Raw genomic sequence first — 24,511 nt, forward strand, 5'->3', positions numbered from 1 at the left:
TGAGAAACCTTTGGATAAACAAATTGCAACTAGTGCTTAAGTATAAAATGCAGCACATCATTAGCTAAAATGCAGGACATCCTGATTTCTGAATTCTGATAACACAAAAGCCAATCAAAGATATTATTCTTGCGCAAAAAAAGATATCCCAAAAATAGAAAAAGACAGACATGTTTGCTGTTCTCTAGACTGGTTAACTAGGCCAAAATGCAAGTCAAACTGTAAATACTCTGCACTTTTTAATACTCTGCTCATAGTGTTGTAACCATTTAATCTCCTATAGACATATAACCAGACATAGGACAGCACAAACTAACCGAGACAAAAAGAACAGCACAGACATTCATAGGCCAGACAAAATTGCAACCAATACTTAACTGTAAATGCAACACACAGTTGGCTAAAAAAAAGATGAAAAACTAGCTGATAACACAAAAGCCTTCAGAGAAATGAATTGCAACCATTGCTAACTGCAAAATACAACACATCATGGACTAAAATTGCAAAAAGATTTAAAAACACTAGCTAATAATTATTACTGCATGGATGGCATTCCCACCCTCAATGTATCATACTGCATTGTAAAAAAAATCTGAAAAAAAAGTGCATCAAGGGGCAAACCCATCTGCCTAGTTGCAGAGTTGCAACCCCCCATTTGCGCCCCGTTGGCTAAATTGCATCGTTAGCTAACAAATTGCAAAGGTGGGCGAAGAGCCATTGCAAAAATGTATGACCCCAATCGCATAATCCATCAATAACCGCAACACAAAAAACTCCACATGCGTGTGGCATCACTGGGGCCCATCCCCCTCCCCCCCCCTCCCCCATATATGCACCAGTGAAACCCTAGGATGTAGTGCGAAGATGAAATTACGCGAGATTTGTGTGATTTTTGGGTGTGGAATGTGCAACGAAAATGTGGGAGCGCAGCAAATGCGGAGGGGGAGGGAGAGATATAGAGGGGTAGGATGGTGTTCAAATCACTTACCACGCCGGTGATGGAGGGCACGGCGCGCGGAATCCTATGCATCGATGCTTGATCAACCCCTGCTTGATCTGCTCCCGCTTGCTCCGCCTCCTCGCTACCAAATCACCAGCGCTCGAGGGCAAGCCACACCCCCTTCGCGCAGTGGCCCCCCTTGCTTGCTCTACTCCCGCTTGCTCCGCCTTGTCGCTACCGAATCACCAGCACTCGAGGGAACCACGACCCCTCTGCACAGCGGCCCCCCTCTCCACCACCTCCGCGGCAATGGTCCGGCGTAGGAAGGCGGGGATGGAGTCGACGATGCTGCACGCGGGGCAGAAATCCTCGATGGGGGGGAGGGATGCGGCGGCGCAGTCGAGCGGCGGAAGCAAAAGGTGAAGCAACTGCTAATTCAAATCAAAATTGGAAAAAGTGGAAACGTGGGGATTGTTTAATTGGGTGTGGTTAGAGAGGGAGCGGGGGTGGTTCTCACTTCGACAACACCGCCTTGCTTCAGTAGGAATGTCTAGAGGGTCGTCGAGCGGAAAGGGTTTTGGGAATGGGAGAGGAAAGGGGGTACGAAAGGGACCTCCTATTGTGTGAGATGGACCAGTTGGTCCTGAATACTTTCCAGAACCAGTGTTTGAGTTCTAGTAGAGAGCAAGACTGATTTCAACCCCAACAATCCTCTCTGAGGATACAATAACCGCAAAGAAGATTGGCCAAAATGCGTTCATGGTGAGGACTGTTTAGTGCAGATGATGACCGAGGTTCCGAAGGAGGCTGGCGTTTCTTCAAATGCCCGCATGCATGGGTAGGTGTTACTAATGTTCGTTCAATACATATGTCCCTATTCTATTATACTACTAACTACAGATTCATATTTCAGGCTTCCAAAGCACCGGAAGACTACGGGTTTGCTAGGTGGGTGGATCCTCCTGCTATTCATCCTTATCAGGAGTACATCGAATACCTTCACAATCGGATCTTCGATCTAGAATTGAGTTTCCCCGAGGGTGAAAACGACGCTGAAGATGATGACAATAGCAATGATGTTGTTTCACAGGAGAGCATCTGCACTGATCCTAATTGCATCTGCCCTTGTCAGAACAAAATGGGGCCTCCTCCACCGTCGGCACCGCCGTCTGAACCTACAATGCACGGATACTATGGCGAAGGTGCCACATAGTTTGCTATGTGGTCACACTATTAGTTGTAATCTTTCTTATGTCCATTCCTAACCCGGCATTTTAAATCCCCCAAGGCATGTTAGGCTTAGAAATGGCACTAGCTAATGATAGTAAGGTGCCGCACATGCCATTGCAAAAATTGTTATATTTTCTAGTGTGTGATGTCTGTTTGTCGCTTCATGTATCGTAGACGTAGACCTGCGGCACTGCGTTGTGTACAACTACCTTTTCTGTAATGTTGGTTCAAAGCCGGGGAATCATTCATTGTGCGTTGCATTTATGACGGATGGGACGTGTCCATGGCATATCTCAGAGCTTTTAATTGTACATTGCATTTATGACAGATTGGACACGTCCATGATGAATCTCAGAGCTTTGCCTCAAAAGTTGTGAATGTACAGTGCACTCCGTGCTGTGCAGCAACCACGCATAGAAGTGAAATGATTACTCACTGACTTCGTTTCGAAAAAGTATATGGACATAGCCTATGTGCTTCTGTGGTTCCTTGTGTAAGCTCATGAAGTCCAGGGTTTTGGGGGATGACTTCGGCATGAGGTTCTTCATGTGCGAGAACTTCGAGTATGACCCACCCAAGTGTTTCGGCAAGGATCGAGCAAAGGTACTGCAAAACACTATCAGGGTTTTCCACTTCTCGATCTGGTACTAATATCTAACATGTTTTGGGCAAAGACTCCACCGCCTCTATGTGATTTCGTACAGTGGTTAGACACCGAGCAATCTCAGGAGGACAAGGACCACGTTGAGCGTCAAGCAAGGTGGGCTGAGGAAAGGTGGCAGCGAATGATGCACGAGGAACAGATGGAGGAGAAGCGCAAGAAAGACCAGGAAGAAATCCAGAAGAGAATTGAAGAAGTAGAACGTCGGAAGGCTGAGGAACGTGAGGCTGACAGGGAGAGGAAGTGAGAGAGGGCTCGCCGTGGTAAGGAAGCAGGGCCCGAAGCTATTAGGAAGGGAAAATATCCCCGATGCACTCAGTAAAGCACCACCATGTAATCCCGGCAATTTCAATTCTCTAAGGCGTGTTAGGTTTAGTTCCAACACGAGGTTATCGTGTTACACATGCCACTGCAGTTCGTGATTTAAGTACTAAGGCCTCAGCGTGATTTACCATAGTACCAACGCATTAGGCCTTTGCTTTGTAATCCTTATCGTGACATTATTTACATAGTTATAATGCAAGCCGGGACTATGCCCTACTACTTTCATATCACTTGATTGTACCGTTTTCAATACAACGTCACAACTTGGTGCCTTTTCACTACTATTATCAGCATTTATTTGTTCGCATAACATCACCAACATATTCAAAACTTAAATTTGAAAGCCTGAACTGCCACAAAATGAAATGAGTATTCAACTCGGGATCAAAAATGTAAAAATATTAATAATAATTTAACTAAATTTGGTCTAATGAGCCGACAAAGTTAGTTACATGAACGAAAACAAAAAAAAATAATATAACTAAATTTCATCTACCCAGTGGACGAAATCTCTATTTTCGTCCACCAGGCGGACAAAATTTCAATTTTCGTCTCCCAGGGGGAAGAAATCTATTTTCGTAGACGAAATTTTAATTTCGTCATGCACAGTGAACGAAATTTGTAATTTCCATGCATTTTTGTCTATTGGCCGGACGAAATCTAATTTCGTCCCCTCGGTGGACGAAATCTACGTATTTCGTCTTCCGGGTGGACGAAATTTGAATTTTGTCTACCCACCATACCACAATAATCTATTTTTGAAATTCATCATATTAAGGGTATTTTTTTATAATTTGATTAAAAAATTGTATTAAAAAAATTCTCAATGGGTGAGCCGCAAACATTGCGTCCAATGCCTTCATCTCTGTTGCCATATTTTCTACTATTGATCTAGCACGGCATCAAAATGACAAGACTTATTTAATTACCGTTTTTGAGTTACCGCATAGGAATTCATTTCGAGATACGACAAGCCAGGAGGCTTGAATTTTTGTTCTAAAAAACAACCAGGAGAGGCTTGATATTAAGAGAGAGAAGAGCATATAAATATCTCTTTTTCGCTAATACAAACGTGCAAGGCAGAATTCTCTGTATTATAACGCTTCAGCTTTCTAGCTGCTTCACCGAATCGATTTGTAGCAATGGATAACGTGTCCGTTCCTAGAAATCGATTTGTAGGAACAGGGCATGGCGTCACCCGCTCCTAGCTACAAATTGATTTCTAGGAATAGTCACGCCATGATCCATTCCTACAAATCAATTTTCAAAAAATAAAAAAATAAAAAAAATAGAAAACAGCAAAAGAAAAAAGAAAAAATATCCCAGCTAACCGACCACCACCACAAGCCCCTAAAAATATTTTCTATTTTAAAAAATTCATTTATATCTTTAAATATAAAAGAACAAATCGAAAAAAGTGAAACTCCTACACTATGGTTATTGTGAACTATAGACATGCATAGAAAAAAAATATGCCAAATATATTACAGTGTATATAAATGTTAAGATTATGGAAACTTGAAAAATACTCCCTCCGTTCCAAAATGTAGGTCGTTTTGACTTTTCTAGATTCATATATTTTGCTATGGATATAGACATACGTTATATCTAAATGCATAGCAAACACTATGAATCTAAAAAATCCAAAACGACCTACATTTTAGAATGGATGGAGTATAACTTAAGTCGTATGAGATACTATATAGTCGTAGCCATATGTAGGGCATAACTAGTAAATGATCTTGTGATTCTAAATGGTCTTAAATGAATAATATATAAACTACGAAATTTTAGATCTTACCACTACAACTTTGATATGGAACTACTCTACATCGAGGTTGTTTGAAAACAATTCAAAACATGTAGATTTTGAAACTAGAGCAATTACAATAATTTTTTGGACTATTAAATGACTGTAAATGAAAGAATTATCAAATATAAAATTGTAGATCTCATCACGCTCTACAATTTTTGTACAAAGTTTGTCTTCATTCGAGATCATACGAAAAAGTTATAAATTTTCTTACGTGACACCATTTGTAGGGGCAGATTATGCCATCACCCGCCCCTTAAAATCATTTTTAAGGGCAGATGACGCCATCACCCGCCCCCTAGAAATGCATTTGTAGGAGTAGGTGATGCCATCACCCACCCCTAAAAATTATGGTCATTTCAAAGGGTGGTGATGGCGTCACCCGTCCCTAAAAATGGTGGCCATTTTCTAGGGACAGGTGATGCCATCACCCGCACCTAAAAATTTGTTTTTAGGAGTGGGTCAACGGTTAAAGTAGCTCCTCTCTATTTATAGGAATGGGTTACCTTTGATCTGCCCCTGGCAAAAAAAACGATGCATTCCTACAAATCATTTTTGTAGTAGTGAATTTTGTTGCCCTAAATTATAAGTTGAGTTGAACTGACCCTGGGCCCTACAGATCACTAATCTATCCATGGTCTCTAGATTTGCCGAGGCTGGACATGCCTCTATATGATCCGGTTTCTAAGGGGGCGATTGGTTGCTGTATGCAAGATCAGCCTGGCCCGTGGGATGCAATGAGCGCATGATTTCTTTTACTGTGCACAATACTAGATTATACTACCATTTGATAATGACTAGTATATAAACACTGGACGGTTGAGATTAATTGTATACTAATAAAAACTATCTGTGGTATAGCCGTATAGGTGGTATGCACAAGTAGTATAGGTAGTAGAGAGGTAATTTTGGAAAGAAAATGTTGATGGCATGCCTGTAATATTTTGTAACCCAGCAGTGAAATCGTTATTGTCGTTTTACAATTAAGCTGTATTTATCCTTTATTTAAAAATTAAGCTGTATTTTTTTCCCTGTGTTCCAGGTTTTTATATCTGTAGCTGTGATTCTTGTGGATGGTCTTTATAATCTCATCAAGATCATTTATGCTACTATAAAGGAAATAATGAATGCACGGGCAGAGCAAGGAAGACTTCCACTTGTCCAGGTTCAGGATGGTAATGTGATTTTCCTATTGTATACTTCTTACCTATCAATACATCAAAATCGCACGATCTTATGCTGCTATTCTTGGACAGATGATGAAGATTCTAAATTATCAACTGAGGAAAAGCATCTGAATGAAACATTCATAAAGGACAGTAGTATTCCTCCCTGGCTGGCTGGATCTGGTTATGTTGGTCTTGCAGCAATATCAACTCCACCTGTCCCAATGATCTTCCCACAGATCAAGTGGTACCTTGTCCTCTCAGCATATGTTGTTGCTCCCCTACTCGCTTTCTGCAACTCGTACGGTGCTGGGCTAACAGACTGGAATCTTGCATCCACATATGGAAAGATTGGCCTCTTTATTTTTGCCTCATGGTTTTGGTCAGAATAGAGGCGTGATTGCTGGCTTAGCTGCCTGCGGTGTTATGATGTCCATCGTAGCCAGTGCATCTGATCTCATGCAGGACTTCAAGACCGGGTACCTTACACTCTCTTCACCTAGGTCGATGTTTGTGTCACAGTTGATTGGGACCGCCCTTGGCTGCGTCATTGCCCCACTCACCTTTTGGCTTTACTGGTCGGCTTTTGATATTGGCAATCCTGATGGTTCGTTCAAAGCTCCATACGCTGTGATCTTCCGTGAGATGTCGATTATAGGTGTTGAAGGATTATCTGCGCTGCCCCAACACTGCCTAGCGATCTGCTCATTTTTCTTCATTGCGTCCCTAGTGATCAATCTCCTCAGGGATGTAACCCCAAAGAATGTATCTAGATTCATTCCTATCCCGATTGCTATGGCCATTCCCTTCTACATTGGTGCATACTTCGCCATTGACATGTTTGTTGGGACGGTCATCCTTTTCGTCTGGGAGAGGGTGAATCGCAAGGAATGTGAATATGTGATGATTTTGCTGGTGCAGTTACCTCAGGCTTGATCTGTGGTGATGGGATCTGGACTGTTCCTTCTGTGATATTGTCGATCCTTAGGATCGACCCACCAATCTGCATGTACTTCAAGCCATCCCTTACCAGCTAAAACTAGGTGTATAGCTCGCGCATTTGCGCGGCTAGTATTTAAAATTCAAAAATTTGCATGTCGTTGTGTCCTTACTTAAAGGTTATACTATTTTTTTACCATACATCATCCTATTCATTATCGTAAATTGTGTCTTATTGTTGATTAAAACAATTCAACTATGATCTACCTATAATAACAATTTGATTAGTTGAGCTTTAATAATATTATGAAGATAATTATTCTTATTTTCATTTTTATTTTGATTGATTGTTGTTAGCTTTTGTTTTTATTAATAGTATATATTTGTAACTGATATATAGCTAAATGGTATTTTATATTTAATTTTTCATAATGGCATTGGTGGGTGATTTTTAATTAGGCACATGGGTATTTTAGGCTAATTTTTATCGTAATGGCAGTGGTGGGTAATTTTTATTTTTTCTATTTTCTCCGATTAACGTGGGAATTTCTAGGCCTTGAGAGCGAACGTGGAGGCTCCATTTGTTGGCCAAATCATAAGATAATAGATTAGAACTAGTGCTGTCCTTTATTTTGGATGTCGTAATGGGACATCCAACTGTGTATATATGTTCTCTGTGAATTATAGAGCGAAGAAACTGCAGTTGCCTTATTCAATATTCATCGACATGTTATTATGTTTGGTCAGATCGACACAAAATCTATCGTACATACCTCACAGAAAATTCTTGTGAGGTGTCAGATTTGATCTGAATTCTCGTTAACCCTTATTTTCAAAACCAGGAACATTTTAAGCATACATGATTTAATATAAAGGTAGAAATATAGACAGTATTTGTTTTATAAATTAGATAAATTAGACTAAATATGTATATGTATCTCAATAAAAATACTACCTTTGTTCTTAGATATATTTGGTTCAGGACAAGCAAATTAGACAATATATATTTAAAAACGGAGCTAGTAGTGGTATAAGGGAACTCAGCAATGAACATGAACAAATATAAGAAGAGAATTAGTATTACCTTGCTAGGAATAATCATTTTGGAACTAGCTAGGGTAGATAGAAGATAGTGGATCATAGGCATGCGTGCATGGTCATTCCATCAATTACTGTTCTGACTTCTGAAGCATCAAGCAAGCAAAAATATGGATGACAATAATTTTGCCGCCATATCATGAAAATGACCGGATGGATTAACATATTTAGATTCACATATTTACATACAAGAAATTAAATTGTTGAACTGATCATCTAGTCTCAAAGTTGGGTATTTCTGTTATTTGAGGTAGCTTATTTTGTTGGAAATAGGGAATGCTAACACACTTTTGTACTGCATATCCATACACGCTTCTCAGTTCTCACAAACTTGATGCTTATGATATTATCCTCCATATTAGTTATTCCTATTTTGCATGAGTTCCACAAATCTTACACGTTAAACTATTATCCAACTCAATATTGGTTCACTGTTGACATAAAGTACTCATAGAGGTTCATCTGATCCTGGTTGGTGTAAAGGAAAACAGTAATGAACATTAACAAATTTAAGAAAAGAGAATTAGTAACCTTGCCAGGGATAATCATTTTGGAACTAGGGTAGATAGTGGATCATAGGCATGCGTGCATGGTCATTCCATCAATTACTGTTCTGAAGCATCAAGCAAGGAAAAATATGGATTACAATAATTTTGTCGCCATATCATGAAAAGGACTGGAAGGATTAAAATATTTAGATTCCCATATTTACATACAACAAATTAAATTGCTGAACTGATCATCTAGTCTGTCTCAAAGTTGGGTATTTCTGTGATTTGAGGTAGCTTATTTTGTTGGAAATAAGGGATGCTAACACACTTTTGTACCGCATATCCATACACGCTTCTCAGTTCTCACTAACTTGATGCTTATGATATTATCCTCCGTATTAGTTATTTCTATTTTGCATAAGTTCCACAAATCTTACACGTTAAACTATTATCCGACTCAATATTGGTTCACTGTTGACATAAAGTACTCATAGAGGTTCATCTGATCCTGGTTGTTGTTAGTGCTTAGGATGTACATGTTTACTACTCATTTTAGTGATAACTTTGGTCATATTCATATTACATGTGCCACTTCGCATTTAATATTAAAATACGACATATAATTGGTTACTCTTTGATGGAGCTTTTGGATTCCCAAAACTAGGGGACCCTAACCGATGGCATGGCTCTTTGAAGCCCAATCGATGCCATGATGATTCCGCACATTGCTTACCCAAGGCATCAAAGATCATTTGTTATCACTTGGATTTGATTAATTATCAAGATAATAAGGAAAGAAAGATGAGAGAAATTGTGAATATTGAATGTTAAACCTTATCACCAAGTCAAAAATGTGACCAAACTAATATATGAATTATTATAACATGATAGAAGGGAAAAAAATCAATGAGCACTATATATATAGGACCTAGCATTAATCATCCCATCTAGGGTACATAATGGATCTTTGGCACGCGCTTACTTTTTCTTTCATATACTTTTTGAAAAATAAAACAAGTGAGAAAAGTAGAAAGAAATATTTTTTTCTTTGATACACCAAAATGACTCAGTTGATTGGCATGTTAGCAAATAACCCAAATTTGACAATCAGATTGTGCCAAAATTCATTATTACATAATTTTTCGTGTCTATTAGTTGAAAAATTACTTTGAATCAATATGTCTGGATAATTGTTGAAATTATGGTAAGTAACCAATTTTATATGAAATAATATTTGAAAGCTAATTGCATATAATGTGATTTCTAAAATCCAATCTTTTAAAGATTTTAGAGTCAGTTTAGCTGAGCAAAATCTAAATGACCAAAAACCTTCATGACACAACACATAATTTTGTGAAGAATCAGATTTCCTTAACAATGTTTTGTCAATAGCGTTGTAGGGAACTTTTGTAGCTCGTGTTAGGCAGAATTATTGTGTCGATATAATGCGTCGTCATTACTCGAGGATCACTTGACTTTGTGGCACATGATTTGTAGCAAATTGTTACAGAAATATATTCCTTTATTCGTGTTAACATATAGAACTCTAGCTATAAATATGGTTGTAATGGTGTATAACACAATTCATACCTGGCTTCCACACAGAAAGAGTGTTTACAAAGGTTAGTTTCTGTTCTTGCATGCATGTACTACTGGAGTAGTAATAATAATTTTCTGATAAGTGTTTAGTAATTAGCCACTGTGAATATATATCTATCTCTTGCGATCTTACACCATGTTCATGTTGTGTGATCTTTAACAGTGTAATCATGATCATCAAATCTGCAAAACCTGTTGCACTTTCCATCCTGGTGATCCTCTTAGTAGGTATCGTAGTTGATGGTGTCCAAGGAAATGCTGATACCGAATTTACTCTTCGAGGGATCAAAATAAATAATCCTACAACGTTTGGTGATAGCATCCCCAACTCTGGTGACAAGGAAGAACACAAACAGTTAACCACTGCCCTTGGAGCTACTACGACGTACACAGACCACCATATACTATCTCGTGAAGAGTACTGCAAGATCTTCAAATGCCCTTAGTAAAACTGGGTATATGTATGGGTGTCCTGGAGTAACTGCAGCTTTCAGGCCTAATGTTAAGGCCAAGTAATAGAATAAAGCTCCAGGACTTAATTGGAAATATGAAAATATGTACACTGAACCCTTGCACGTCAAGGGAAGACTAGTTATAAAATGGAGATATGTTAACTCTCATGTTATGTGCTACTTTGTTGTTAGCTTTTAATTTTATTCCGCTATTGTTTGAAATGCATTATCACGTATACAAACATTAGGCTCTCTTGATTATTTTTTAATCCAAATATCATATAATCTACATTAATGTAAACAACTTACAAATGATAATGTTATAACTTTCTGGGGTTTGATGATCATTAATTCTGTATGCATGATACTTCTATAGTTCTAGCTTACATATAGGAGATGGTTTCAGCGAATATTTTGTCCAATGTGTTACAAATTGTAGTACATCGTGTATGATCCGTGCAGAGGAGGGTTCTGTCCTATTGAGAAAGTTGAACCAGTAATTTGTTCGTCCCGGAATCAAAGTATGCATCGCTGCCAATACATGGAGTTTTAGCGAATACTCCTTCCAAATTTTGTAGATTGAATATGTAAGATGCATGGATTTAGATACTTCTGTCTTGAATATTGTGAAAGCATTGCTATGAGGGAGTTGATGAATTGATATTGTTATGAGAATTGGGCATGAATCTTCTTTGAGAAAAAACTCGTAGAGTACAACATCCCCTGCTAGTTGATCTCGTCGAGAAATCTTCGAGTTATCCTAGTTGAGAAATCTATAATATCTGTTGCTAGTTGATATCGGGTGACCGTTGAGTGATTGTAATGTATCCAATCATCCAGGGGTGGGCCCAAGACCTGACGAGCCTGGGCACTGGCCCGGGCTCTTTGCACACCAGCCCAGTAGATTAATACCATGGGCTGTTGCCAGTCCAACTCAAAATACTTCAGTGGTCCAACCCAATAGGTAAAATCAGGTGGAGTTGCAGCCCAATAGGTAAGTTGGCCTAGGCTCTAGAAAATTTCTGAATCCGCCACTGCAATGATCCATCTACCATCACGCTTCGTTACTCGATCATCATCACCATAGTTTGAGCAAAGGACCCAAGTTCATGCCATGGGCAAGGTAGGCATGACTCTGTCTTGGCCGTTGGATCGGCCCCGAAGAACCACTAGCTACTGCCGGCAAATATTAGGAGTCGTTCGGACTACTGGCAGTCAAACCATCGCACAAGGCCCAATAACTACTTTTTGTTCCAAAACAAAAAAAAAATTTGTTCTCGAACAAATTTTTTGTATTGCTAGAACAATTAAAAAATTGTTTCGGAACAAAACGAATTTGTTTTATAACAAATTTGACTATGGGCCAGTTTGTTAGGCCAGTTTAGGCCCAATAACATAAAATTTGTAGTGGGTGATAGGTCTGCTGGAGGTCACCCGCGTGCACCAATGTTAGGAGTCACTCGGGCTACTGGCAGTCAAACAATCGCACAAGGCCCAATAACTATTTTTTTCCGGAACAAAATAAATTTGGGCCAGTTTAGGCCCAATAACATAAAATTTGTAGTAGGTGACAGGTCTGCTGGGGGTCACCCGCGTGACCCCGGCAGCGCCCGCTACTGCCTCCCCATTCCATTTTTGCACTGCACTTGCTTCAACATTCCAAGTTGAACCACTAATGTTCTTTTCCGGAATTTGAATCGAAGTATACATGTTGCATTTCTACCAACAAAGTGGAGTACGCGGAGTTTTAGCCAATAATCCTTTCGAATTCTGTAGATTGAATAGGTAAGACAGAAATGGATAAGTCCATCAATATTGTGAAAAGCGTTCCTATGTCAGTGCTAGTGAATTGACATTGCTATGAGAATTGAGCATGACTACCCTTCGAGAAACACGTAGAGTAACATCCTGTGCTAGTTGATCTCATCGAGTAATCTTCATGTTATGCTAGTTGAGAAAACCTATTAGGGAACATATCTGGTGCAAATCACGACTTCGTGAAAACCCGTGCAAATCGCGATAAAAAGTCGTCTAAATTTACCAAAAAAATCACACATGTAGATGATATGATGATATACAATGTTGTAAAATATCTTGTCCAAACTCGACTTCGTTTGTGAGATATAAAAATAATTTCAAGCAAGAAAGCTGTCCAGATGATTTGTTAGAAATTTGTTATTTTTATATCTCACAAATGAAGTAGATTTTGGACAAAATATTTTACAAGATTATATATCATCATATCATCTACGTGTGTGATCTTTTTGGTGAATTTAGACGACTTTTTTGCCGTGATTTGCATGGATTTTCACGAAGACTGTGGTTTGCACTTGATACGTTCCCAACCTATTCACGGGTCACGCGCTTAGGAAAAGCTGAAGAGTGGCAATGTCGCTGGGGAGGGAAGGAAAAAAAGGATCGTACCCCTGCTGCCCCTTTAAAATTGCTAGTGGGTGCTTTATGGCATACTTTCTCTGGTGCTTTAGTTGAGATGTTTTTGGGTGGACTGTTGTCCCTACTAGTGTCTCGACTCTCGAGTTTCCAAGAAGAAATCATAGAGCAGACCGGCAATGACAACCGAGCGAAGCAAGACGCCGAGTTTTTATCTTTTTCTTTGATTGTGCTGCCTGGTGCCACTGGCTTATCAGGAACTAGCAACATGGCCTGCGCTAATGATGCGGCTAGACCAGCCTCAGGTCGGCTTGTTCCCGGTGGTGCGCGGTGGCCATCGTGGACACCGTCTGCCGCGGTCGGCGCCACCTCACCGTGCCGCTGTGTGGTACCGAGCGCCGTTCCTCTAGCGGATGCTCGCGCCGGAGGTCGGGGACTTCACCCCATCGGCTGTTCTACCGCCGGGCCGTTGGCGGCAGCCACGGTGACCAGCAGGCCAAGGCCAGGAGGTTCCTGGAGGCCACCGGCGTCGCTGCAAAGCTGATCTGAAGGAAGCAGAGTGGTTTTGTCGTTGTTTGTCCGGTATATACAAATAACGTTAGAGCGAAATTGAGTTTGAAAATCCGATCGACCAGTGATCGGGTGGCTGTCACGTTCGTGCCGTGATAGTATCAAAGTGTACCAAAAAACAGACAGAATTGGTTTGATATTAAGAGAAAGAAGAGCATATAGATATCTCTGTTTTGCAATGTACACTACAGACAGCTATGTGCTAGTCCCTATTTATCGGTAACGATAAACAAAATACAAATGGCCACAAGAAGTTTTCTAATGCTTCAGCGTTTTTAGCTGCTTCACTCAGTTTGAGAAGCAACAATGTTAACATTCCATCCCAAAATCTACACAGAAGGAAACACAAATAGATGTACCTACGTAAACTTGTCTGGTGTGGCGCTCTCGTCAAGCCTTCAAATAGTGTTTGTTTTTTGTTTGTTCGCGAATTCATCAGCCTTCGAATAGCTCTTGCAACATCTCTTGCAAGTTCGAGGGACTAAATTTTAGAGGGGCATTTCCGTAGTCATCCTCTAGGTACCTCGTGTAGCATGGAATGACTTTATCTATGATAGCTCTGCGCAGCCTATTCCTCAGACAAGGATTGGGGACCTTCCATAGCTTCTGGGTAGTGTACGTCTTCTGAAATTCAGACTCGAACTTAGACAGGGGGGAGTAGTTTTTCCCGAAGCAACTAGGTGTAGGATTGATTAAGCATGACAACACTGGTGCCCATGATACTTGTATATACCTCTCCATGTAGCCTTTGACTTTGCCAACTAGGTCTATCTTGATGGACTTGGGAAAATCAGGAGTGCAGTGGAGTTGCTCCGCTATGAAAGATGAGTTGTTGAGCAAGAATAAAAACCTAAGGCCCGGGTCTGGAAATGCTTCCGACTTGTTGGCAAGCTTTTCTTCAAGACAAGACAACATCTCCACGGTCAGGTTTGTACGTTCTGTGGCTCCAAACTGAGAAACATACGTACCAAGGCTAGAAGCTTCGGAGACAATTGGCTCAATTAACGAGTAATGATCCGTCAGGAACATTACGTACATCGTAACGGACCTGGTGGCATCGTCAATGTCAGATGATCCTTGTGGAGTTTGAGTACCGGATGAGCCTTGGCCGTGCTCCAGTGATTCCATGATCCGAGTCCTAATCTCCTTCAGTGTGCTCCATATGATCTCTCCCACCTTGCCCTCCTTTGCTGATACGACGTCGACTAACTCGCGAATTATCGTTGCAACTTCTGAAGAGGATGATGAATCGAATGTCAACTGGATCTTATAAAAGGTCTTGGACAGAGCCTCACGTACACGGAGCAGGGTGTGGAGCCTAGCGTATGGTGCCGGGACACGAGTAAAATTTGGAGCAACAATGAAGTCAAGAAAAGTGAGCATCTTCAATATGGCTTGCTGGGTAAAGCTTGCAAGCTGTAATCGTTCCGCCATATTTTCCACTGCGCCGTGGCCGGGACGGAGCCCCGACGTGAGGCAGAAGATATCTACAATTTCGATGATGGCCAGGAACCAGCTGGATGCAAGATCATTGAGTTCCCCTGCAAGTGCACCATCAGAGATGTGGAGAACCCACCCGACGCCCATCTCCGTGAACCACCTCTCCAGGACAATCAGGTCGCCTCCTTCGGCGCTGCATTTTGTCGACGGCGCACCAAAGAATTCCTTGGCAAGGATTTTAATCTTCTTCATCTTCTTCTCTCTCGCCAAATCTTTTGGGGACTGAACAAACTCAAGATCCATCATCTCCATTTCTTGGATCTGCCTGGCCGCTTCCATAGACAACCAAGATAGCCGAGAGCTGGTGGACGTGTAGCCAGATGAGACCGTACCTGAGGTGCTGCTGCTGCTGCTGCTGGTGGTACAATGCCTCCAAGGCCCGCGGCGGTCATCCATGCCCATCGCCTCCATGCTAGACTGGTGACCTGCAGAGAGCAATCTCCAGACCGAGGGGGAGCCGATGTCCTCTGAAGAGGGGACGGGACGCCTTTGGTCTTCATCAAGACTGCAACACGCGTCTTGGAATTAATATATGATTCCCGTTCGCCGGCAATGGCATCGTTCTCGCTTGCTGACGCCTTGGTCTTGCCGATGAGGAGGGGAGGAGAAACCGAGAAAGGATCGTTACTGCCTCTTTAAAATTGCTAGTGGGCACCTCTAAAACACGGATACGGCAGGGGACATGCGTATTCACGCCGTATCCGCGTATCCCAGTTTAACTGGGCCCGAAACTCAGGATTGGAAACATCTCGGCCCATTATTGGATACGGCCCAGCCCAACTAACCAGCTCCCAGTTGCTTTTGACCTACCCGATTGCCGACCGCGACCCCTCCCAGCTCCCAGTCGCCTCCCTCACGCAGCCGCCACCCGCACGCGGCGTCCAGACTCGCCGCCCTCCGGCGACCGGCCTCCACCCTCGCCGGCGACCATCCTCCGACCTCGCCGACGACGAGGAGACCCCGCAACGGCGACGACAAGCCCCGCATCCGGCCTCTAGGCTCCAGCAACAAGTCCCGCGACGGCCCCGAGCCCCCGCGTCCCTCGTCGGTGACCAGCCTCCGCCCTCGCCAGCGACGAGGAGCCCCGCATCCGGCCTCCAGCAACAAGTCCCGCGACGGCGACGAAGAGCTGCGCCGAGCCGGCTACTACGCCACGCCCACGACCCCTGCGACGGCGAATCGTTGACTGCAACCTTGCTCTGCTCGTGCCCCCTGCTTATGTGAGTTACTGAGTTCCTCTCCCTCCCCAATCCAATTTAGATCTGAGCCAGTGCGTCCTGCCTTATTGATTTTGTCCAATGTTCATTGTCCAGTATGTCATCTCCAAATTTGAGTAGTGCTGGAAGTGGTACTGCTAGTGCTAGTGGTAGTGTGGGATCTGGGGCCACAAGAACAACTGATATCAAGGCTCCACTGTGGGATCATGTCACCATTCTAGAGAGGCCTAAAGCTGGTGGAGGAAATGCTTCATGGAGATGCAACTATTGTGGATTGGAAAAATGCACCAGCTACACTAGAGTTGAAGCTTATTTGCTGCAGAAATCAAGGAAGGGGATTGGCAAATGTCCGAAGGTTACATATGAAATGCTGAGTCAGATGAGGATGGACATGGAAAGGTGCCAGGAGCTAGTGGAAAGAGCGAAGCAACGCACAGTTTCTTTGCCTGTAGCTCCTTCTTCAGTCAATAACAGCAAGAAGAAGAGGGGACCTGCTTCTATATTGGAAAAATCTTGGGCATTGGAGGACCGCAAGCACTTGGATGCTTTAATTGTTAGAGCAATGTACTCTAGTAGAATATCTTTCAACTTTCTGAGAAACCCATATTTTAGAGAAGCTTTTGCATTTGCTTGCAGCCGCCACAATTTGCAAGGTTACACAATCCCTGGGTATAACAGGGCTAGGGAATCACTCTTGAAGCAAGAAAGAAGGCACATAGAGACTCTATTGGAGAGTACAAAGAGCACATGGCCAGAGAAAGGGGTCACAATCTGCTCCAATGGTTGGTCAGATCCTCAGAGGAGGCCAATCATCAACTTCATTGCTATTTCTGAGAAAGCACCAATGTTTTTGAGGGCTGACAATTGTGAAGGCGAATACAAGTCAAAAGAATATATTGATGAGAAGTTGAGGGCTATCATTGATGAAGTAGGTCGACAAAATGTGGTACAAATCATCACAGATAATGCTGCAAATTGCAAAGGTACGGGTCTTTCAATTGAAGCTGAAAATGATCACATATTTTGGACACCTTGTGTAGTGCATACTCTCAACCTTGCTATGAAAAATATATGTGAACCTAAACTGCCAAGGACACCTACTGATGAGGATATGCATGTTTGGAGTCAATTAGAATTTATAAACAATGTCAAAGTTGAGGCTATTATGATCAAGAATTTCATAATGAATCATGGCATGCGTCTTTCCATGTTCAATGAGTTCAGCCATTTGAAATTGCTCTCTATTGCTGAAACAACATTTGCATCGGTTGTGTGTATGCTAAAACGATTTGTTGTGGTAAAAGTAGCTCTCCAACACATGGTGATTAGTGCCAAATGGAGCATCTACAAAGAGGATGCTTCAACTGCCCAACATGTAAAGGAAAAAATACTAAGTGATGTCTGGTGGGGCAATGTAGAATACATTCTTAGGTTCACTAGTCCTATCTATGATATGATACGCTTTGCGGACACCGACACCTGTGTCTTCACTTAATATATGAGATGTGGGATTCAATGATTGAGAAAGTGAAGAAAGAAATATATTTGCATGAAGGGAAGGAACCAAATGAGGAGTCAGACCTCTACTCTGTTATTTATGATATATTGATTGCTAGGTGGACAAAACGCAATAATCCACTTCATTGTTTGGCTCATTCACTCAATCTAAGGTAATATGCACTGTGCAATTAAAATTCAGATTCTTTGCTCTTCATTTTTTCAGTTGATCATGATCTAAATTGCTGCCCATTCCAGATTTTACAGCAACATGTGGCTTCAAGAAGGTGCTGGCCGACTACCCCCCCCCCCCCACAAGGACAAGGAAATATCACAAATGAGGATGACTTGCTTTAAGAAATTCTTTCGCATACCGCAAGAGTTGGCTGCAGTAAAGGAAGAATACGCAAGGTTTTCTAGTTGTTCAGAAGAATTCAATGACCCTGATTCTATACATGATAGATGGGCTGTTTCCCCAATGACATGGTGGACAAATCATGGACAATCTGTCCCTCTTTTGATGGGTTTGGCCATGAAACTGCTCAGCCAACCAGCCTCTTCTTCTTGTTGTGAAAAAAATTGGAGCACATATAGCTTCATCCATAGTGTCAAGAGAAATGCCTTAACTCCTGAGCGAGCTGAAGATTTGGTCTTTGTGCACTCAAATCTGAGACATTTGTCAAGAAGAACTGATGCATACAAGAAAGGAGAAACAAGGATGTGGGATGTTGGGGGAGATTCTTTTGATTCCCTTAGTGGTGTAGGTCTTCTTGAAGTTGCTGAACTCTCCATTGATGAACCTGAGCTGCAGACTGTATCATTTGGATTGGATGATGCCGAGGTTGAAGGTGTGAAGGAGATGGGGAATGAGGAAGAAGCTTGATGTTGATGGCTTCATGCTAGTTTGCTACTACCTTTTAATTATTTTCTAAATTAGAATCGGCTCATATCATGTTATTTTGAGTGTAATAGACCTTTAATGTCTCTATGTTGAACTAGAATATCTATTTTGTAATTTATTATGCATTATTATTATTTATTAAAAAATAGTTAAAATGTATCCGCGTATCGGGTTGTTTGGGAAATTGCCGAATTCGCGTATCCGTATCCTTCCGATACCGATACACGTATCTGTATCCATGCTGCTTAGGTGGGCACTACACCATTATAATTTTTAAGGCGCGAGTAGCTAGAAGTACCCTGGTCACTGTAGCTGAAGTTCAAATCTTGCCGGAGGAGGCTGCCATTCTTGCTGCTCGCCGTGATATTAAGGAATACTCGTTCCATCTAAAATTATTAGTTGTTTTATTTTTTAGTGTATCATCCAGATATACGTTATGTCTAGATACGTAAAAAATTTATATGATAAATTTATGTATTTAGAAAAAAACAAAAACAACTAATAATTTAGGACTAATAATTTGAGACGGAGGAAGTAGTAGCAAGAACAAGATTAACGATGCACTTACAGAGGATCATTGCTGAGCTCGAGAAGAAAATTCCTATTGTTTCTGAAGAGAAGAGGACACTTGTGGCTTACTAACTTTTTTTTTGTCGCCCTGATTTATGACTTGAATTGAACTGACCCTGTTCCCTACAGATCACAGGTCTCTGGATTTGCGGATGCTGGACATGCGCTTGCTGGTGCCCTCATGCCTGAATATGATCCGGTTGGTGCTACGATTTCCCATCATTCCTTGTGGTCAAGCCGGTGGACTCGCGTAGATTGTTTGCGCCAAGCGAAGAGAGGCTTGAATTTTTTTTTGAGATTACACAGTACAATTTAGACACTCATAATGTACGCATATTCACACTCCTATGAACACACGTACGCAAACCCTATCCCTATAAGCATCTTCGAAAACTGAGCCGGCAAATCCTCAAAATTGACGAAGTCACCATAAGCGCCTCACTGTCGACGGGAACGTCGCCTACCACTGAATGCACAACACCGTTAAATCCCTGAATATTCGCTCCTATGGGGAGTCGAACCCAGGACCTCAGATGCTACCGAGACTCTTGTAACCACTAGGCTACATACACGGTTTACAAGTTCATGGTCCTTCTTAGGTGGACTAGGGATACAAAATTTAGAATTAAAGAACATGGCTTTACCAAGTAAATGGTTATATCGTCTGTTAACAATAGATGATACTTGGCAGCAGATCATACGCAATAAATATCTAGGGACTAAACCTCTGGTGCAAGTCCAATAGAAGAGCGGAGATTCGCATCTCTGGGCAAGTCTAATGAGGGTAAAAAGAGATTTTCTAGGGTTCGGAAATTTTGTAATTAAAGATGGGTCACAAGTAAGATTTTTGAAGGATATTTGGATTCGCATTTCTGGGCAAGTCTAATGAGGGTAAAAAGAGATTTTTTAGGGTTCGGAAATTTTGTAATTAAAGATGGGTCACAAGTAAAATTCTTGAAGGATATTTGGCTTCGGAACAGCCCCTTCGCGAACAATATCATCAACTCTATAATATCGTCAGAAAAAAAACCAGGATACAGTAGCTAAGGTACTGAGGACATCGAGTCCTAATCTATCCTGGCGTACAGACCTAATAGGCAGCAAGTTGGTGATGTGGAACAACCTTGTCTCACGGCTTGCAAATGTGGTGTTAACATACCACTGTGATGAATTCAAATGAAACCTAAACCAGCATGGTGTTTTTCGATTAAATCATATTATCTGGGTCTAATAAACCAAATCTCAAATAATATGAATAAAAGAATTTGGAAACTGAAAACCCCGCTTAAGATAAAAAATTTTCCTTTGATTCCTCAAGCGAGGTGTCACATTATCTAAAGATAATCTAGCTAAAAGGAACTAGCAAGGAATCAACAGTGTTGTTTCTGCCATGAAAATGAAACAATACAATATTTGTTCTTTGATTGCCAAATAGCACGTTTAGCTTGGGCAACGGTTTATGCGGCTTGGGGCATTCCAAAACCACGCAACTTCGCTAACATGTTTGGGAACTGGCTAAATGAAATAACAAAAAATCTTAAATAGCTAGTCCTTGTAGGTGCTGCAGCCTTGTGTTTGTCTGTCTGGCTCTACAGAAATACTGTGATTTTTTATAACATTTTTTTTTCCTTTTTGCAGGTTATCTACTCGACTAGTTACTGGCTCCGTATGTGGGCTATTCTTCAGCAGCCTATCTCACAGGATATGCTTATAGCGGCGTCTCATTTCTTGACTGAGGTGGTCAAAGTTTTTTTTGTCCAAGTACATGGGCGGCGGTCATTAATGTGTCGGTTTTGTTTATTCTTTCTGTAAAAGGCTGTGTGCTTTCAAGACGATGTATTGTCTTGATGTGTCCACTTAAAATTAATAAAATTTTTCTTTTCCAAAAAAATGTTCCTTCTTGGGACAGCAGGTCCGCCACTATAAATGGAAATACACTAAGGGGGAAAAAACGTGTTAGGCTGGAAGCAGAGCCTGTAAAATCTAAGCGAAGAACTTGGCCTCCTTCAAACTTCAACAATTACAACGCTTGTGCCCCGAAACAGCTTCGCTACATCCTGGGCTGTTAGCCGGTGCCGATGCGCGGCGCTGCACAAAGCGGGGGCCGGTGGCACGCACACGCGTTCATGTTGGGCCCCCAGGTGTCGTCGACTCTCCACGTGTCTCCTCCAGCCCGAACCGAACCAGCCATCATCACTTCGTCATCACGCCGCGCAAGTGCTGGTGCAGACAGGCACCGTACCCACGGCGGCGAGGTGTGTCCCCAATTCGCCGTCACCACGAGCTCTCGCTGCTGCAGCTGCTGCCGAGTTTGCATCATCGATCGCCGATTCGCCGGCGACGGCGCGCCGCGTGGGCCATGACGGTGTTAAGCAGGCTGGCCGGAGCGGCGCTGCAGGTGTCGCTGACAGCGCTCCTGGTGGCCGTCGTCCCGCCGTACTACGTGTACAAGCTCACCACCTACCTCCTCGGCGCCGTCTTCCCCGAGGACGTCGCCGGCAAGGTCGTCCTCATCACCGGCGCCTCCTCCGGCATCGGCGAGGTGCGAACCGTTCGTTCACCACTAGCTAGCCATCCATTTGCAGAGAGATCATGTTGCTACTTGCAGCTGCTCATCTGTGAGACCTGTGTGTGCAGCACCTGGCTTACGAGTACGCCAAGAGGGGGGCCTACCTGGCGCTGGTGGCGAGGAGGGAGGTGAGCCTCCGCGAGGTCGGCGACAGGGCGCTGGCGCTCGGCTCCCCGGGCGTCCTCGTCTTGCCGGCCGACGTCTCCAAGCCTCAAAACTGCGAGAAGTTCGTCGACGACACGATCCGCTACTTCGGTCGGCGTAAGTCTGACATACCGATTTCGCGGTTTATCGATCTAGCATGCTCTGACGAGCGACTGACGGGTGAATCGAATCAGTCTGATTGATCACATCCTGCTCCCTCCAAGCTCTGTTTCCACACACCTAGTTGGCCGCCGCTTATTTTCCCCTTGATGAAAGGACGAGGCTAACTGAGAAATCCGCGATGCATCTGCAGTGGACCACCTGGTGAACAACGCCTCGATCTGGCAGGTGTGCAAGTTCGAAGAGGTGGAGGACGTGAATCACTTCAGAACACTGATGGTACGAGTAGTACTGGACCATACAGTTCACTGAACTGTTCCACAACACCGTTGCTTCAGGCCTATCAAAGAAAATTTACCTGTATTTTTTGAGGGGGGTAATAATTTAACCTAATATTCTCTCTGCATTGGTTTTAACCGAATGTGGCTGCTGCTTGCTTGCACGCGCTTATCAGGACATCAACTTCTGGGGCCATGTGTATCCAACTCGGCTCGCCATCCCTCACCTGAAGAAGACCAACGGCCGGATCGTCGGCGTCACCTCCAACTCGTCCTACATATTCATCGGGAGGAACACCTTCTACAATGTCAGTAATACTACTGCTCATCGGTTTTTTGGAATATGGAATGATTTCCGGCCTTGATCGTTCACTACTACTCGTCGGTATATAGCAGCTCGAGCACCATCTCAATTTGAAACTGAATTGCTATTGCGCGTGTCCGATTCAACCCAGGCTAGCAAGGCAGCAGCGATGAACTTCTACGACACCCTGCGGATGGAGCTCGGCGGCGACATCCGCATCACCGAGGTGGTGCCGGGCGTGGTGGAGTCGGAGATCACCAAGGGGAAGATCCTCACTAAGGAGGGAGAGATGAAGGTGGACCAGGACGAGAGAGACGTACGCATCGCTCAACACCTTGTTGATGATGATCTATCTGGTTGGTGTAGCTAGCTACCATTGATCGCTAACAGAGACCTTGTTGTGCTGGCGCAGGCGATCCTGGGGCCGACGCCGGCGGAGCGTGTTGGCGACTTCGCGCGGACGGTGGTGCGCGACGTGTGCCGGGGCGCGAGGTCCGTGTTCGAGCCGAGGTGGTACATGGGGGTGTACCTGCTCCGTGTCTGCCTCCCGGAGGTCCTGGCCTGGAACTCCCGCATCCTCACGGTCCACAGGGCCGGCGCGTCCTCCACCGACACGCTGGGGAAGTGGCTCGTCGAGCTGCCCGGCGTGCGCCGCGCCACACAGCCGCCATCGCTCCGGTCGCCGGAGATCAAGGACCAGTAGGTTGTTCGGTGGTGACTGGTGAGGCCGGAGGAGCTGATAGTGGGCGTGCATCCGCCATCGCTCTGGAGCCTGGTCGTTGTGTTCAGGCTGTGGCAGCATGGAGTGCGAATAAGCTGCTTGATGGTGACCTGTATGTAAGAACTAATAATCAACATAATCAGCTTCATGCTTTCTAGTTTGATTCACAACAGGGGGAACAGGCCAAACCAGAAGAGGCGGCAAGAGATCGTTTTCTTGTCACCATGTTTTATCAGAAAAATGGAGTCTGAAATGTCAGTAATAAAATTTCCAGAGAGTCTGTACAAGCACGAGACATCGGATCGTGAATTATCGCCAGCCAATTCACGAAAAATTGCACAATGCCATGATAGTACAGTTACAACAATGCCCAGTTTAAAAAAATATAGAAAACTTGAAATGGTAAACCAATAATCTTTTTTAATTTTGTTACTCATGAACAAGTCCAGGTGCTGCTCTCTTTCTCAGTCTTTGACAGATTTTCACTGTACCAATTAAGATAAAGTTCCATGTCTCCAATGGGTACAAGATGCTGGATTCCCAGAAACGCCAGGGGGGCTGGTTAACGCTGTTAACCAGAAATCCCAGTAGCATCAAACCATTGAAGATCTGGATTTATAATTCGAATGCTATTTTGAATGAATTAATATAGCATTGAGGGTAACAGAAATTTGCGGAATGGGATAACACTACTAGTATCCACACTGAAATTGGACCTATTGGTTAACTGGATGGTTGTAAACAGAAAAACAGAACCTTGTGCCATATACTACTATAACACTATTAGCCAATGACGTTAAGTCTATGAATTATGTTGCTATTTCTCCTGAAGAAAAAAAAAGTTCAGTCCTACTTACCAAACTCAAATAAAAACCAATGATGTCAGCTACTGCAATTGGCACGGGTGGCCCTGAGCTTAGAGGAGTTTCTCTGTCGATCACAGGATAGCAATTCAGAAGTTCAGAACAGAATGAGACAAGCAGTATTTACTATTTTACCAAAGAACCCAAAAGCCC

General features: G+C 42.9%; 3 protein-coding genes, 1 long non-coding RNA gene and 1 pseudogene across 4 annotated transcripts; 4 read left to right on the top strand and 1 right to left on the bottom strand.

The window, feature by feature from the left end:
* The first annotated feature begins 1,249 nt into the window (after positions 1–1,249).
* On the top strand, positions 1,250–7,806 carry LOC120640077 (annotated as a pseudogene).
* A 2,332-nt stretch (positions 7,807–10,138) lies between these two features.
* On the top strand, positions 10,139–10,893 carry LOC120640758. The gene is made up of 2 exons (XR_005661984.1): positions 10,139–10,284; positions 10,425–10,893. It is a non-coding gene; the product is annotated as an uncharacterized LOC120640758 (long non-coding RNA).
* Positions 10,894–13,865: 2,972 nt separating this feature from the next.
* LOC120642992 lies at positions 13,866–15,746 on the bottom strand. Its single transcript, XM_039919540.1, has one exon. It carries the CDS (start codon positions 15,583–15,585, stop codon positions 14,110–14,112), a length of 1,476 nt encoding a protein of 491 aa, XP_039775474.1. The 5' UTR covers positions 15,586–15,746; the 3' UTR covers positions 13,866–14,109.
* Positions 15,747–16,488: 742 nt separating this feature from the next.
* On the top strand, positions 16,489–18,771 carry LOC120640078. Its single transcript, XM_039915969.1, has 2 exons — positions 16,489–17,374; positions 18,653–18,771. The coding sequence occupies exons 1-2, from the start codon at positions 16,489–16,491 to the stop codon at positions 18,769–18,771; spliced, it is 1,005 nt and encodes a 334-aa protein (XP_039771903.1).
* A 2,822-nt stretch (positions 18,772–21,593) lies between these two features.
* On the top strand, positions 21,594–23,665 carry LOC120642993 (11-beta-hydroxysteroid dehydrogenase 1A-like). The gene is made up of 6 exons (XM_039919541.1): positions 21,594–21,901; positions 21,997–22,189; positions 22,386–22,471; positions 22,647–22,778; positions 22,926–23,090; positions 23,187–23,665. Exons 1-6 carry the CDS (start codon positions 21,719–21,721, stop codon positions 23,475–23,477), a joined length of 1,050 nt encoding a protein of 349 aa, XP_039775475.1. The 5' UTR covers positions 21,594–21,718; the 3' UTR covers positions 23,478–23,665.
* The last annotated feature ends 846 nt before the right edge of the window (positions 23,666–24,511 follow it).

Source organism: Panicum virgatum, chromosome 7K (genome assembly GCF_016808335.1).
Source record: "Panicum virgatum strain AP13 chromosome 7K, P.virgatum_v5, whole genome shotgun sequence".
Classification (NCBI taxonomy): domain Eukaryota; kingdom Viridiplantae; phylum Streptophyta; class Magnoliopsida; order Poales; family Poaceae; genus Panicum; species Panicum virgatum.

Bases quoted from the DNA above. Each gene is read 5' to 3' on its own strand.
- LOC120642992 (XM_039919540.1), bottom strand. From the start codon at position 15,585: ATGGAGGCGATGGGCATGGATGACCGCCGCGGGCCTTGGAGGCATTGT.
- LOC120640078 (XM_039915969.1), top strand. From the start codon at position 16,489: ATGTCATCTCCAAATTTGAGTAGTGCTGGAAGTGGTACTGCTAGTGCT. The intron at 17,375-18,652 runs GTACGGGTCTTT...TTAGTGGTGTAG, and splicing joins TAATGCTGCAAATTGCAAAG to GTCTTCTTGAAGTTGCTGAA.
- LOC120642993 (XM_039919541.1), top strand. From the start codon at position 21,719: ATGACGGTGTTAAGCAGGCTGGCCGGAGCGGCGCTGCAGGTGTCGCTG. The intron at 22,190-22,385 runs GTAAGTCTGACA...ATGCATCTGCAG, and splicing joins GATCCGCTACTTCGGTCGGC to TGGACCACCTGGTGAACAAC. The intron at 22,472-22,646 runs GTACGAGTAGTA...CGCGCTTATCAG, and splicing joins ATCACTTCAGAACACTGATG to GACATCAACTTCTGGGGCCA.